Raw genomic sequence first — 14932 nt, 5'->3', positions numbered from 1 at the left:
GTTGTTTGCACTTAAAAATGATTCCCAAGTGAGTTTTCCACACGCCGAGATCCCTTGGGATATAATCAAGTTAAAAATTACGACTTGAAAATTTGGTCATTTTTGACTAAAAAGCATGGACATACCCCTTAGAAAAAAGTCGATTTTTGGACGAAATACAAATATTCTTTTAAAAGCTTCCAATCGAATCAGTGTGACCGGAAACGTCCCCTTAGACACCTTTTAAGATCCCAAGGGAGTTTTACGAGACGCCGAGATCCTCAGGTACATAAACAACTGAAAAATGCCGACTTGCAAATTTGGTCATTTTTAGCCAAAAACCATGGACTTACCCCTTAGAAAAAAGTTCTGCACGAAATACAAATATTATTTTTAAAGCTTCCAATCGAATCAGTGTGTACTTAAATGTCTCCTGACACACTTTTTAGGCATCCCAAGGGACCAGGGACAAGGAAATAGCCCACAAAACATTAAGTCAGGGTGAGAGTTAAACAGCAAATGCTTATTCCGGGTGTTATTTGCACTTAAAAATGATTCCCAAGTGAGTTTTTCGAGACGCCGAGATTCCTTGGGACATAATCAAGTTAAAAATTACGACTTGAAAATTTGGTCATTTTTGACTGAAAAGCATGGACATACCCCTTAGAAAAAAGTCGATTTTTGGTCGAAATACAAATATTCTTTTTAAAGCTTCCAATCGAATCAGTGTGTACTTAAATGTCTCCTGACACACTTTTTAGGCATCCCAAGGAACCAGGGACAAGGAAATAGCCCACAAAACATTAAGTCAGGGTGAGAGTTAAACAGCAAATGCTTATTCCGAGTGTTATTTGCACTTAAAAATGATTCCCAAGTGATTTTTTCGACACGCCGAGATCCCTAAGGACATAATCAAGTCAAAAATGCCGACTTGAAAATTATGTCATTTTTGGCCAAAAAGCATGGACTTATCCCTTAGAACTCTCTTGGGAATGATTCTTAAGTGCAAATAACTCCCTGACAAAGACTTTTCTGTTTAACGCTCAACCTGATTTTATCTTTTCTGGGCTATTTCGTTTTCCATGGTCCCTTAAGTGGCCTAAAAAGTGTCTCAGGAGACATTTTCGGACACACTGATTCGATTGGAAGCTTTATAAAGAATATTTGTATTTCGTCCAGAAATAGACTTTTTTCTGAGGGGTAAGTCCATGCATTTTGGCCAAAAATGACCAAATTTTCAAGTCGGCATTTTTCACTTGTTTATGTCCATAGGGATCCCGGCGTGTCGAAAAACTCCCTTGGGAATCTTTTCTTAGTGCAAATAACGCCCTGACAAAAAAAAATTTCTGTTTAACTCTTACCCTGACTTCGTCTTTTTCTGAGCTATTTCTTTGTCTCTGGTCCGTTAAGAGGCCTTATAAGTGTCTAAAAAGACATTTTCGGACACACTGATTCGATTGGAAGCTTTAAAAAGAATCTTTGTATTTTGTCCAAAAATCGACTTTTTTCTAAGGGGTAAGTCCATGCTTTTTGGCCAAAAATGACCAAATTTTCAAGTCGGCATTTTTCGCTTGTTTATGTCCCTTGGGATCCCGGCGTGTCGAAAAACGCCCTTTGGAATCATTTTTAAGTACAAATAACGCCCTGACAAAGAATTTTCTGTTTAACTCTCATCCTGACTTCATTTTTTCTGGGATATTTCTTTTTCCCTGGTCCCTTGGGAGGCATAAAAAGTGTCTCAGGGGAAATTTTCGGACACAATGACTCGATTGGAAGTTTTAAAAACAATATTTGTATTTCGTCCAAAAATCGACTTTTTTTCTAAGAAGTATTAAAGTCCATGCTTTTTGGCCAAAAATGACCAAATTTTCAAGTCGGCATTTTTCACTTGTTTATGTTTCTAGGGGTCCTGACGTGTCGAAAAACTCCCTTGGGAATCATTTTTAAGTGCAAATAACGCTCTGATAAAGATTTTTTTTTAACCTTTCACCCTGACTTCATCTTTTCTGGGCTATTTCCTTGTCCCTGGTCCCTTGGGAGGCCTTTAAAGTGTCTCAGGGGACATTTTTGGACACACTGATTCGATTGTAAGCTTTAACAAGATGCCTGCTTTACTGGCATTACGCGTGATGCTGGGGCTGATTCATTTTTTCCAACTGTATGCTTCGCCGATTGATAAAACTATCCTTGCTAATGGAATAGTTTGAGTCACGACGATCGCGTTACGTTGTTTTCCTTGTGTTACGCGACTCAGACTTTCACCGGAAATGTGTGGAATTCCATTACGATAACGTAAGCTTCTCAATGACCTCTTTTTAGTCTCGCGTCGTGGTCAAGGACTGTCAAACAAAGCACGATTCCTTCGCCATGAACTCACCAATTTCTACCGTTTCAAATGTCGAGTGCTTCTTAGAAGTTATTCTTTCGATTTGCCGCTTTAAAATGGTGAAATTTCCGTTTGAAAACGGCACACTTGAGTCCAGAACATGTTATAAACAATATGGCCCCAAATTTAACCCGTTTTTAATAAATAGATCAAATGATGCGTTGACGTCACACAGGTAGGGGTGAGTGGGTCCCCTCCCTCGCAATGTAAGCGACAAGAATGGATTTTGATTAGCCTGCTTCTGTTGAAGACAATCAGAACAATACACCCCGAGTAGGAGAGGGGTGAGTTTAATGAATAAATTAATGTACCGATTTGAAGCTACGACGAAGAAAAAGAAATCGTCCCGTTTTTAGACACGGTATGCCCCCTCAGGGCATCCCGCGTAAAAAGAATATTTGTATTTCGTTTAATAATCGACTTTTTTCAAAGGGTTAAGTCCATGCTTTTTGGCCAAAAATGACCAAGTTTTCAAGTCGGCATTTTTCACTTGGTTATGTCCCTAGAAATCTTGGCGTGTCGAAAAACTCCTTTGAGAATTATTTTTAAGTGCAAATAACGCCTTGACAAAGAATTTTCTTTTTAACTCTCACCCTGACTTTATCTTTTCGGGGCTATTTCTTTCTCCTTGGTCCCTTGGAAGCCCAAAAAATGTCTCAGGGGACATTTTCGGACACACTGATTTGATTGCAAGCTTTAAAAAGAATATTTGTATTTCGTCCAAAAATCGACTTTTTTCTAAGGGTAAGTCTGCTCAATACTTTTTGGCCAAAAATGACAAAATTTTTAAATATGCTATTTTCACTTGTTTATGTCCCAAGGGATCCCGGCGTGTCGAAAAACGCTCTTGGGAATCATTTTTAAGTGCAACTAGCGCCCTGACAAAGAATCTTCTTTTTACCTGTCACCCTGACTAAATCTTTGCTAGGGAAATTTCTTCGTCTTTGGTCCCTTGGGAGGCCTAAAAAGTGTCTCAGAGGATATTTTCGGACACACTGATTCGATTGGAAGCTTTAAAAAGAATATTTGTTTTTCGTCAAAAAATAGATATTTTTTGTAAGGAGTAAATAAATGACCAAATTTTCAAGTCGGCATTTTTCACTTGTTTATGTCCCTTGCGATCCCCGCGTGTCGAAAAACGGCCTTGGGAATCATTTTTAAGTGCAAGTAACGCCCTGACAAAAAAATTTCTGTTTGACTCTCTCCCTGACTTCATCTTTTCTGGGCTATTTCGTTGTCCCTGGTCCCTTGGGAGGCCTAAAAAGTGTCTCAGGGGACATTTTCGGACACACTGATTCGATTGGAAGCTTTAAAAGAATATTTGTATCTCGTCCAAAAATCGGCTTTTGTAAGTCCATGCTTTTTGGCCAAAAATGACCAAATTTTCAAGTCGGCATTTTTCGCTTGTTTATGTCCCTAGGGAACCCGGCAAGTTGAAAATTGCCCTGAGGAATCATTTTTAAGGGCAAATAATGCCCCGACAAAGAATTTTCTGTTTACCTCTTACCCTGACATCATCTTTTCTTGGCTATGTCTTTGTCCCTGGTCTCTTGGGAGGCCTAAAAAGTGTCTCAGAGGACATTTTCGGACACAATGATTCGATTGCAAGCTTTGAAAAGATTATTTTTATTTCGTCCAAAAATCGACCTTTTTCTAAGGGGTAAAGGGGAAGTATCATGGGGTTTTTGATATCTTTTGTTAAAAATGATGAAATAAGACCTTTAATCACCTGCCAAATAATTCAAGAATGACGAGAGGATCGAAATCAACTCAATTCTTAAAAGAAACAACTTGTGATCTGTTCTAGCGCATTTTGAAAACAAAAATGCGAGAACTTGAAAAACATTAGCCTAAGTTTCAATCGAGACCGGCCTACCCTGTCCCCGGCCAGAGGCACTAATCGACAGTTTTATTGTACTGGGGTGATAATTTTTAACAAACTTGACAATTATTTTGTTGTTTCTGCTGACAGTCAAACATTTTTGGGTTTTGAAATGACACCAAATTTTCGTGATACTTCCGCTTTAAGGCCGTGCTTTTTGGCCAAAAATGACCAAATATTCAAGTCGGCATTTTTCACTTGTTTATGTCCCTAAGGATCCTGGCGTGTCGAAAACCTCCCTTGGGAATCTTTAGTAAGCGCAAATAAAGCCTTGACCAAATATTTTCTGTTTAATTCTCACTCTGTCTTCATCCTCTCTGGGCTATTTCTTTGTCCCTGGTCCCTTGGGAGGCCTGAAAAGTGTCTCAGGGGACATTTTCGGACACACTGATTCGATTAGAAGCTTTAAAAAGAATATTTGTATTTCGTCAAAAAATCGATTTTTTTCCAAGGGGTAAAACCAAGGTTTTTTGCCCAAAAATGACGAAATTTTAAGGTCGGCATTTGCACTTTTTTATGACCCTAGATGGATCTCAGCGTGTCTTAAAACTCCCCTGGAAATCATTTTTAAGTGCAAACAACGCCCTGACAAAGAATTTTCTGTGTAACTCTCACCCTGACTTCATCTTTTGTTGGCTTTTTTTTGTCCCTGGTTCCTTGGGAGGCCTGAAAAGCGTCTGAGGGGACGTTTTCGGACACACTGATTCGATTGAAAGCTTTTAAAAGAATATTTGTATTTCGTCCAAAAATCGACTTTTTGCTAAGTGGTAAGTCCATGTTTTTTGGCCAAAAATGACCAAATTTTCAAGTGGGCATTTTTCACTTGTTTATGTCCCTAGGGATCCCGGCGTGTCAAAAAAACTCCCTTGGGAATCATTTTTAAGTACAAATAACGCCCTGACAAAGAATTTTCTGTTTAACTCTCACCCTGACTTCATCTTTTCTGGGCTTTTTTTTTTGTCCCTGGTCCCTTGCGAGGCCTAAAAAGTGTCTCAGGGTCATTTTCGGTCACACTAATTCGATTGGAAGCTTTTAAAGGAATATTTTTATTTCGCCCAAAAATCGACTTTTTTGAAAGGATAAGTCCATGCTTTTTGGCCAAAAATGACCAAATTTTCAAGTGGGCATTTTTCACTTGTTTATGTCCCTAGGGATCCCGGCGTGTCGAAAAACGTCCTTAGGAATCATTTTTAAGTGCAAATAACGCCATGATAAAGAATTTTCTTTTTAACTCTCACCCTGACTTCATCTTGTCTGGCCTATTCCTTTGACCCTGGTCCCTTGGGAGGCTTAAAAGTGTGTCAGGGGACATTTTAGGACACGCTGATTTGATTGGAAGCTTTAAAAAGAATATTTGTATTTCGTTAAAAAATCGACTTTTTGCTAAGTGGTAAGCCATGCTTTTTGGCCAAAAATGACAAAAATTTTCAAGTCGGCATTTTTCACTTGTTTATCTCCCTAGGGATCCTGGCGTGTTGAAAAACTCCCTTGGGAATCATTTTTAAGTGCATATAACTCCCTCACAAAGAATTTTCTGTTTAACTCTCACCCTGACTTCAACTTTTCTGGGCTATTTCTTTGTCCCTGGTCCCTTGGGAGGCCTAAAAAGTATCTCAGGGGATATTTTTGGACACACTGATTCGATTGGAAGCTTTAAAAAGAATATTTGTATTTCGTCCAAAAATCGACTTTTTTCTAATGGGTAAGTCCATGCTTTTTGGCCAAAAATGACCAAATTTTCAAGTGGGCATTTTTCACTTGTTTATGTCCCTAGGGATCTCGGCGTGTCGTAAAACTCCCTTTGGAATCATGTTTAAGTTTAAATAACTCCCTGACAAAGAATTTTCTGTTTGCCTTTCACTCTCCTCCCAAGGACGAGGGACAAAGAAATAGCCAAAAAACGATGAAGTTAACGTGAGAGTATAAGTTTGGGGGTTTCTTGAGGTCTGCTTGCCACTTCGTACTTCTTCTTTTACTATTATTATTCACTGTGAACTTATGTAAGATCTAGTGTATTATTCACTGTAACTTTCTATGAATGTATGTCGTGGTGAATAAATTAATAAATAAATAAAATAAGTAATGAGTTTAACAGAAAATTCTTTGTCATGGCGTTATTTGCACTTAAAAATCATTCCCAAGGGAGTTTTACGATACGCTGAGATCCCTAGGGACATAAACTACTGTAAAAATGCCGACTTCAAAATTTTGTCCTTTTTGACCAAAAACGCTGGACTAACCCCTTAGCCCTGGTCTAACGTAAATATTTTCCTGTTGGTATGAACGATTTCGTGTTGGAATGGTGTTAATTGAGTCTCTTGTATATAAGGTTTTGACGGTTGTAATTTATTCATCTCATCTTTCGAACTTTCAAACTTTAGTTTTCAGAAGTTGGAATTTTGACACTTGAGCCTTGTTAAATATCTATATTATCGCTTTTATATCTATGTTGGAATTTTTAGTAGTCTGTTAGTTTACGTCTAACTCCCTGAGGTTTGTGCGGGTGCATTTGGTCTGGGAATACATTCCCATTTTTCCCACTGGGTTTTTAGGTTTTCGTATCAGGCAGATGCACATATTTAGCCCGAGATGTAGGCTTTTGATCTTAATTTGTTTCTAATCATGTCTTCAGCATCTTGTATTTATGCATGATGACAGCATTAAACACTCGGGCAGTTCACAGTTCGAGCTGCACACCCACTCCTGTGGTTGAGTCGTAATTTGATTGTCAGTGCTACTGCCATTGCCATCGCTACGCTACCTACGCTGAACAATCATGATTAGAATAGACACACCAAACTACCTTATCTACAGATTAGAAGAAGTAAGAGGGTCTTGCGATTAACGTTTCTAGACACGAACACCAACGCAATAGGCATCAGCGCCCCTGCTTTTGTCGATATTGGGGCTTGATGGGTTCGGGCCAACGCTGTAGTTACGGCAGTTTTCATGGCCCTTATGCATCGGGACAACTATTCTTCCGTCAGCTAGCCAGCCATCCCTAAAATAGTTGTAATAAAAAAGATCAATAAATTCACCAAAAGACAGACAGGAGACCCAGTCAGTCAGAAAAATAAATACAATTTTTTAAAAATATATATTTCGATCATGCAAAGTTACTCTCGTTTTTAAGAATCAAAACATCGTGTTTGCGCTTCAGAATGTTTTTCTGATGTTTGTAGGGGCTTTGGCACTTGGGCTTGTCACAGCAGACTTAACGGACTTAACGAGTCGTTAGCACAGCCAAAACAGAATATAACAAACCTGCATTTTTGAAATCCCGCCTTCCACGCAACTTGCATTTGTTCGAAGGACGCCATAGATCCGCCCAAAATCTGACACACCCGCACGGCCTCAGAAAAGTTGAACACATACCTCGGGTTGAAAGATGCGTGAGTAATGTCCGTTACGTTCCTTTCACCTTTGCTTAGTATAATGAGACTGGTTTCTACAAAGGAAATAAAATAGAAACCTGAATTTCGCGTAAAAGACATTTAGGTATAATCGACTGAGAATTTTGTTTTTTTGACACTGGAAAAAACGCTGTATAATTGCAAATCGAAGAGGCTGACAAAGTGGTTTCTCCCCCAAAATGTGGATTTCGATTACTTACCAACGTGACATTGGTCATCAATGTAAGGCAAGACAGCGATCCCTTGCGGACAAGTATTCTCCTCTTTCTATAAAAAGGTAATATGTCAGTTTGAGAATAAGTGGGTTTGTTTTCTTTTATAAGATTTAATGGTAGGAGCGTTAGCATTCGATTCATAAAATACCTAGGTTGCGTTTTTTTAGGAGAATCCAAAAACAGATTTGTGATCTCAGATCATTCGGATCATGGTGCATCAGAGAAACCGACGAATCCACTCTGGCTAAGGATTCGTCGGTTCCTTTGATGTACCATGATCCGAATGATCTGAGATCACAAATCCGTTTTTGGATACTCCCAAAAGGAAACGCATCCCTACTTCTTATACACACCTAAACACAAGCGGAATTACCTGGTGCCGCGATATCTAGAAATGTTTTGCAACGAAAACGATTGTTTTCCAGTGTCATATGTTTCCTTTATTGGCGCAATTTTGCTCCATAATCCTTTTTGCGCCGTACTAACCTACTCTCCTCACCGTTTGCAATATATTTTTACGATTTTAGATTGAAGAATACGTTTAAAATCAAGACATTTTAACCTGGTGATAACATTTAATTAAGAGGTGACCGAGCGGTTAGGGCGCTTGACTCCGGGGCCGCTGGCTGGAGTTGTTTCTCGGTAGCCCCGAGTGAAACTCCTCGATCGGGCTTGTAAATAGCCAGATGGGTATTACGTCAGTTCAGTTTTAATTATTTCTTTGTGATGTCTAATGTTCGGCCTCACTCGCTTGTGCTATGAGGAAAACTCTTGTTGTGGCAGTCATCAATATACGCTATGCTGATGATGAAGACTAACGAGAAATTCCATAACATTAGACACAGCACAGCAAACACATAAAAAAAACTAACGAAAAGAAATAGTCTGATAGAATGAACCTTGAAGCCCGTTTGCGCGAAAATCTCCTAACGTTAGTATATTTTCCCAAGTTGTTGCTGTAGTTATATAATAAGTGAAGTCGGGCTATCGACTTTGTCACTAATATGCATAATATAAGAAGACAGCTGGAACATCTGTCCGAACATACACATCAACATAATTAATTGACATAACGAATAAAAGACAGATCATTTCTTTACGTCTATATTCCGCTAATGTGAATCAAACTTAAGGAAAAAGGTTGAAGTCATCAGATCACCAAATTCGTTTCCGAGATACAGTGTATAAAAGAAGATCAGTTTTGTTTTGAAAAATCGGTCCTCGCACCTTGATATAAATTCCGGCATGGCTGGAAAAATATCGCCACAAATGACGGAATCGGCTAAGAGCAGGTTTCTTTGCAAAATTTTATTTGAGGAGGTCTTGTTAAAGTAATAACATCCTTTTCGGTTAAGGAGTAAATCCATATGTAGAAACATACTTGAAATAATTAAGCGTCGCATGATAACCGATGAAAAACTACCTTTCGTGATATTCATCACGCGTGCAATTTTTTGCCCACATTTAACCATTTTTGGGTTTTTTGACAACTATTATGAACAGCGTAAAGGTTCAAGTTGCAGTTTTTTCATGCATATTTCATTCTACTAGAAACTTTAAGTAATACAGCAACTGAATGTTAATAAAAGCAGACATTATGCCCTTGGAACAGCCGGTTGGCTTCACTTTATGCAAACATAACTCTCTCCAAACAAACTGCGGATTTGACCTCCCGCTGCTTGACTTTTCCTTAACAGAGATGGCATCAAATGTCTCCTCGATCGTAATATCAGTGTTTATGCAACCTCTGCGGTTATGAGAATTAAGGATATGATCATCAAAGGTGAATTCTGTTGATGCATAATTTTATTCAATACTAATTCATGACGGTATTAAATTTTGTAGAAAATTTGACTAAACATTGAGAAAAATCCCGAAATTCGGCTTTCTCGGACAGTGATTTGAGACTCTCTATTACAATTAAATGAAGTCTATCGAGCCAAGTCGCCCCAAGCGTTTTCTGCGTGGGACTAAAATGACGTCACAGAAGCCAATTATTGGCTTCTCGCAAGAAATGAGTTAAAGTAATGACTGTCGACAGATGATGTCCTTGTCAATAGAAGAATAAATCCATATGTAAAATACAATAGAAATAATTAAGCGCCGCATTAACCAAGGAAAAACAACCTTTTGTGATATTCATCATTCTACGTTCGAGGAAAATTCAACAGCCGTCTGAAGTATATGATGTAGATTTTTAAAAATAAAGATAATAATAACAACAAAAAACGTGGTGAAAAGAAAAGGCCAAGGTCGAATTCTTTAGTTGTAAAACGAACTCGAAGATTGTTCACTGCCTCTGATAGCAGAAATACTAAGAAGTAATAAAAAAGATCGAACGATTAATGCCAGATTGGAAAGAAGTGTGAAAACCCCAGTGAACAGGGCAAAATAGTCAATCAACGAGTTGTAGGCGAAGTAAATTCTCCCTGTTACACACAGAGAAATCATTAAAAGGGGGTAGACTAGCTATGGGCTATTTTGTCTTCTTAGTAACTTACCCGGAGAAAAGCGAAATAATCAAATTCGCAATGAGGTTGAAGATTCATCGAAGACCGTTTCGCATCAGAACTGCTTAGCTCGCATAAGAACTTCATTTCTTTTGGAATGTTTCCAAAGTTGAACGAAAGGCATCTCTCATTCCTCAGACACAAATGGCCACAGATCAGAGAGCTTTGCACGTAATGAGTGGTCAGAACGTGGCCGAGAAGCGCGGAGCCCGGAAAGCTGAAGAAATAACCAGATCGTTGATTATCGTCGAAATGAGTAGCCAGGAGAAGATTATATCGTGATATTAGCAGGATGGAGGCGACTGTTAAAAGGAGAGCTTTTCTATTCATCTTCTTTCTTGTCACTGCTTTAGTGAGTCTTATTGACGTGGTGGGATATTTTGACCGAATGTTCATCTTCCAATACGGTTTCATGTTTATAGATAATAAGCTTTAAAAAAAGGAAAATAGTGACTTGTTTTATTCTGTGATAGGACACCCTTTTTAATTTCAACGTAATTTTACACCACAGAAATTGCAAAACTGTCAACTCCTTCACCTCAGGAAATTTCTAAGTAGCAGGTGTTTCGATTAACATTAATAACTACCCATTCCTACCCAAAGAATATCTTTCTGGGTAGCTTTTAAGGGCATCCTTTGTGATACACGAAATTAAACCTTTCCGTGTCAGTCATCGAATTCTTTTGACATACTCATTTGAAAACTTTGCAGACTAATATTTTCCATTCTCTTTCCTTGTTTCGATACTTTCTCATAATTTTTTTTGTTTCCATTTAACAAAAGGAATTAAATGTCGAATTTGATCTCTGAAAAACAATTATAAAATGTGAACTTAATACACCAGGTGATATTAGTGTGATGTAGATGCAACACTCCTTTAATTTTCCATTCATTGTAATTTCGTATTGCAGACCTTGACAGAGTTCTATGGTGACATAAATGTACAAAAAATTAAAAACAAGGTTGTGTCATTCTCGGTCCAATTATGTCTATCAAATTTTGGAACAGTATTTCAGATTTCAAGTCTTAAAGGAATTACCTAAAGAAACTTTTCCTTTTTCGCATTTTTGAGTGAAGATGGTGCTATATTTTCTTTATTGCCAATGACCGGAGTTTTCTATGGCAAAAAATTCCATTAGTTTAATGACTTCGTCTATTGACAATAACTTTGACACAAAAATTGTTTGTTGCCATAGAGATAACGCGTCCAACGCTGATGACGTAACGAACCGTGGCTGTGACCACCCCCCTCGGTGCCAGTATGTGGTCGGCTTGGCGTGATTAGCTTGAAGGGCTTCTGGACGAATGAAAACATTAAATTTAAAATACAAACAAATTTCCCGAGTTAGGACACCAGTTACGGAGCCTCGATTAGCGGGTACATACTGAGACAAAGAAAATACTAGGACCACAAGGCGTGCAAAATCCCAGCAGGCTAAGTAATCCCGAAAACCGCGAAGGCTTGGTTATGGAAAAGATGTTTTAGCCCCCGCACTGCTTTTTTATTCAACAAGTACCAGCAGCGTACTATCAATTTGGAATTTTCATAACTTGTGTAACTAATTGAATAAAGTTTGGTAAAATGCAAGGGGCAATTTTACTTGAGATATAGAAATGAAACTGAGCCACACTGGAAATGGCTCGCCATAGCTGAATTTGTCCAATTCATTAGGTGTAAAATGTACTCCTCTAATCTTTGTTTACTGCTAGTATTTTATGACAACTGAAGTGAATTTTCCATGCAAAGTCTGTAAAAGGATAATGCCAGTTATGTGAATGTGTGTTTGGGCCGTCTATGCAATAAAACTTATGATTCCACACCAAATGTTACACAAATATCTGGCAGGTTTTCTTCGCTTACTTTTCAGGAGAACTTAGGTGAAAGCTAATGACAACCGATTCCCAGCTTGCTAAAAAAACAACAATCCAATGTCACAACAAACTGTTATAATAACAGTATTTTTACAATCGGGACGATCGTGATGGACAGTCTTTCATCTTTTGATGTTTGAGTACTGAGAAGGGCAAGCACAGCCGGATAAATGAAAAAAGCCATGCTTTTAACAGGTACTGGTCCTATGTTAATATCTCTAAAATGGATTTTTTCTGGTTTTAGTTTTTACTCAAGTTGTTAGATACAGTTATTTTTCAATCATTCCGGGATCCGTGCTATTCGATCACGTGCTATCGATGCATTCCGTGGAGAGCTCGCTGATCTGTGGTCAACATTGTTTGAGGAATAATAGTTGTCTTTCCTTCAACTTTAGAGCCATCCCATCAAGAAACACAACGTTTTTACGCGAGCCCAGCGCTTCAGATACGAAAAGGTCTCCGATGAATCTGCACAAACACAGTGATTACGAGTCACTTCGAGTACAAGGTAAGTTGAGCATGTAAGGGGCACTTGAAGATTCGTTTCACTAGAGCATATCAATCAATATCAATCACTTCCCTTATTCCGTATATTTACTGGGAGTAAAAAATGGCTGATACCCTTCTTTCATGGCTCAGTGAAGAATGAACGCGCAATTCCCTGCAGATAAAAGCATGGGAACCACATTTGGTAAAACAGATGCGGTTTTACAGTAATCATGAAAATAATCTTTTGTCGAAAATAGTTTTTAATCGAAACTTTTCTCATTCTTCTGTGTATCATTGTTCCGCGGAGGCAAAATTGTGAGTTAACGAAGAACAAATCAGATAGCTATAACTTGAAGTAATATATCAAACACAAGGAAATTTTAAAGTGTTTCATCCGATTTCCAAACACTGAGAAGGGGGTTGATAAAACGACGCGCGGTCGAGTTTAAGCCGTTTATAATTCTTGGACTATCGTCCACGGTTGCGTGCTTGAATATTTAATAATCTTTTTTGTAACTGTTGCAGTTATGGCTGGTTGGTTGACGAAGTTACAGTTGTTCCGATGCAAGAAAAAATTGTTGGTTGCTTACGCAATGGCCTGAACCGCAATGCGCATGACAAAGGCACGCGATACGATGCTTACTGCGTCGGTGTCAATGACTAAGAAGTTCTGGGTTGAGACTCCGCGTAGCTGAATGCGCACATCACTTTGCACGATAACACTTTACAGGAGAAGCACTAAGAAGAACTCTTCTGCGCCTGTCACAAATATCGTTATAGCGCGACATGTACGGAGGATCGTGCTTATATTTTAGCATAGCCGCCTTTCATCTTCATTGGTCAGAAATTCGCGATCTTTGTACTTAGCACGTGCAAGCACCGATACACCCAGCGAATTATCACGAGGTCATCACGTTGCGACATAAATAACATAAACGACCTTTAGATTCTAGTACGACTACGAATACGAAAGTAATTAAACGTATTTTTGCAAAAGTTCCACAAAAAGGGAAAAATTGGTGCCACACTTTCCCCGTACTGCTGACGTGTATATTATATCAACTTATTTGAAATGCCTCATGATCAGTGCAGCGCAAAACTAAGGGCAGTTATAGAAAAGGTCAAAGAAGTTCTTGTACAAAATTTCTTTAAGAAAGTGGAGGAAAATAAACAAATGAAAAAATCCCAGCCGATATTATGAGAATTAATTAGCAGACAGCTACTGACATAAAGATAATGCCTTTTGCTGTGCGATGCATAAAACGGTATAAAAAATGAGAACATTAGCCCCCCCTCCCCCCCCCAAAAAAAAAAAGGATGAGTTATAGGGCCTGTCCGGGAGTTGAACCCGGGACCTCTCGCACCCTAAGCGAGAATCATGCCACTAGACCAACAGGCCAACTACACAGACAATTATTGGATATTTTGAAATTTTAATCTTTCTCCGTTGCATTTGCTGGTACATGCATGGTACCCGCTTCCGTCTTACAATGCTGACAGTTAGATAAATGACGGAGACACAACTCCCTTATTCTTGAAGAGATATTTTCTGCCACATGAGAAGCCGGAATTTTTTCTGTCAGATCCTCGGCTCGATAAAATGCCAGTCACAGGGTACAAGGGCTTTCCCTCACGTTGGAGTGGTCATCAACTAAAGGATGAGCTCTCGACGGAGGCTGACCAACTTGTGGCAAGCAAAGACTGAAGAAAAATGTTTGCGCGTAGCCATCTTAGGGTACCAAATTCATCAGGGACCCTACCTTCGTCCCAAGACATAAAAAAATCCAGACTTAGCATTCAAATTGAAAATACCAACATTTTTACAAACGAGATGTCACTTTATAAAAAGATGGTTATTCCTAAAATTCAGGCATTGTCCCTCACTAAAAACATTTCCCTTCGCTGTGAACGAGCTGTTCTCAGGATAAGAAACAGTAAATCAGTATCAACCAAAATTTACCCGCCGTGTGGAAATCAAACAAATGACTGAAACAAATACTCTGTGCTTACAGCTGATTTTTTGTACAAAAGTTTCCGTCCTCTCAGCTTTTAGTGTTTTTTTCATGTAGTATTTTCTTTTCAGTTTGTATAAACAGTACGTGTACGTAGCTCATTGTCTATTTTAACGGCTGAGCAATCAAACTAGTTTATTGCCTTACATTTCAAACAAATCTACATTACATAAA

General features: G+C 38.6%; 1 protein-coding gene and 1 non-coding gene across 3 annotated transcripts; both read right to left on the bottom strand.

The window, feature by feature from the left end:
* Nucleotides 1-6282: 6282 nt before the first annotated feature.
* Nucleotides 6283-10769, bottom strand: LOC146471945 (uncharacterized). Of its 2 annotated transcripts, none has more exons than XM_085120859.1 (4): nt 10377-10769; nt 7861-7927; nt 7512-7695; nt 6283-7248 (listed from the first exon to the last, which is right to left on the bottom strand). In XM_085120859.1, the coding sequence occupies exons 1-4, from the start codon at nt 10713-10715 to the stop codon at nt 7098-7100; spliced, it is 741 nt and encodes a 246-aa protein (XP_084976985.1). In that variant the 5' UTR covers nt 10716-10769; the 3' UTR covers nt 6283-7097. The 2 variants fall into 2 exon arrangements, with proteins under 2 accessions (XP_084976985.1, XP_084976986.1); XM_085120860.1 differs by having other exon boundaries at nt 7623-7695.
* A 3304-nt stretch (nt 10770-14073) lies between these two features.
* Trnap-agg (transfer RNA proline (anticodon AGG)) lies at nt 14074-14145 on the bottom strand. Its single transcript has one exon. It is a non-coding gene; the product is annotated as a tRNA-Pro (tRNA).
* Nucleotides 14146-14932: the final 787 nt, after the last annotated feature.

This window comes from Pavona decussata, unplaced genomic scaffold (genome assembly GCF_977016875.1).
Source record: "Pavona decussata unplaced genomic scaffold, jaPavDecu1.1 SCAFFOLD_102, whole genome shotgun sequence".
NCBI classification, from domain to species: domain Eukaryota; kingdom Metazoa; phylum Cnidaria; class Anthozoa; order Scleractinia; family Agariciidae; genus Pavona; species Pavona decussata.
This window is presented reverse-complemented; position numbering and strand designations above follow the sequence as displayed.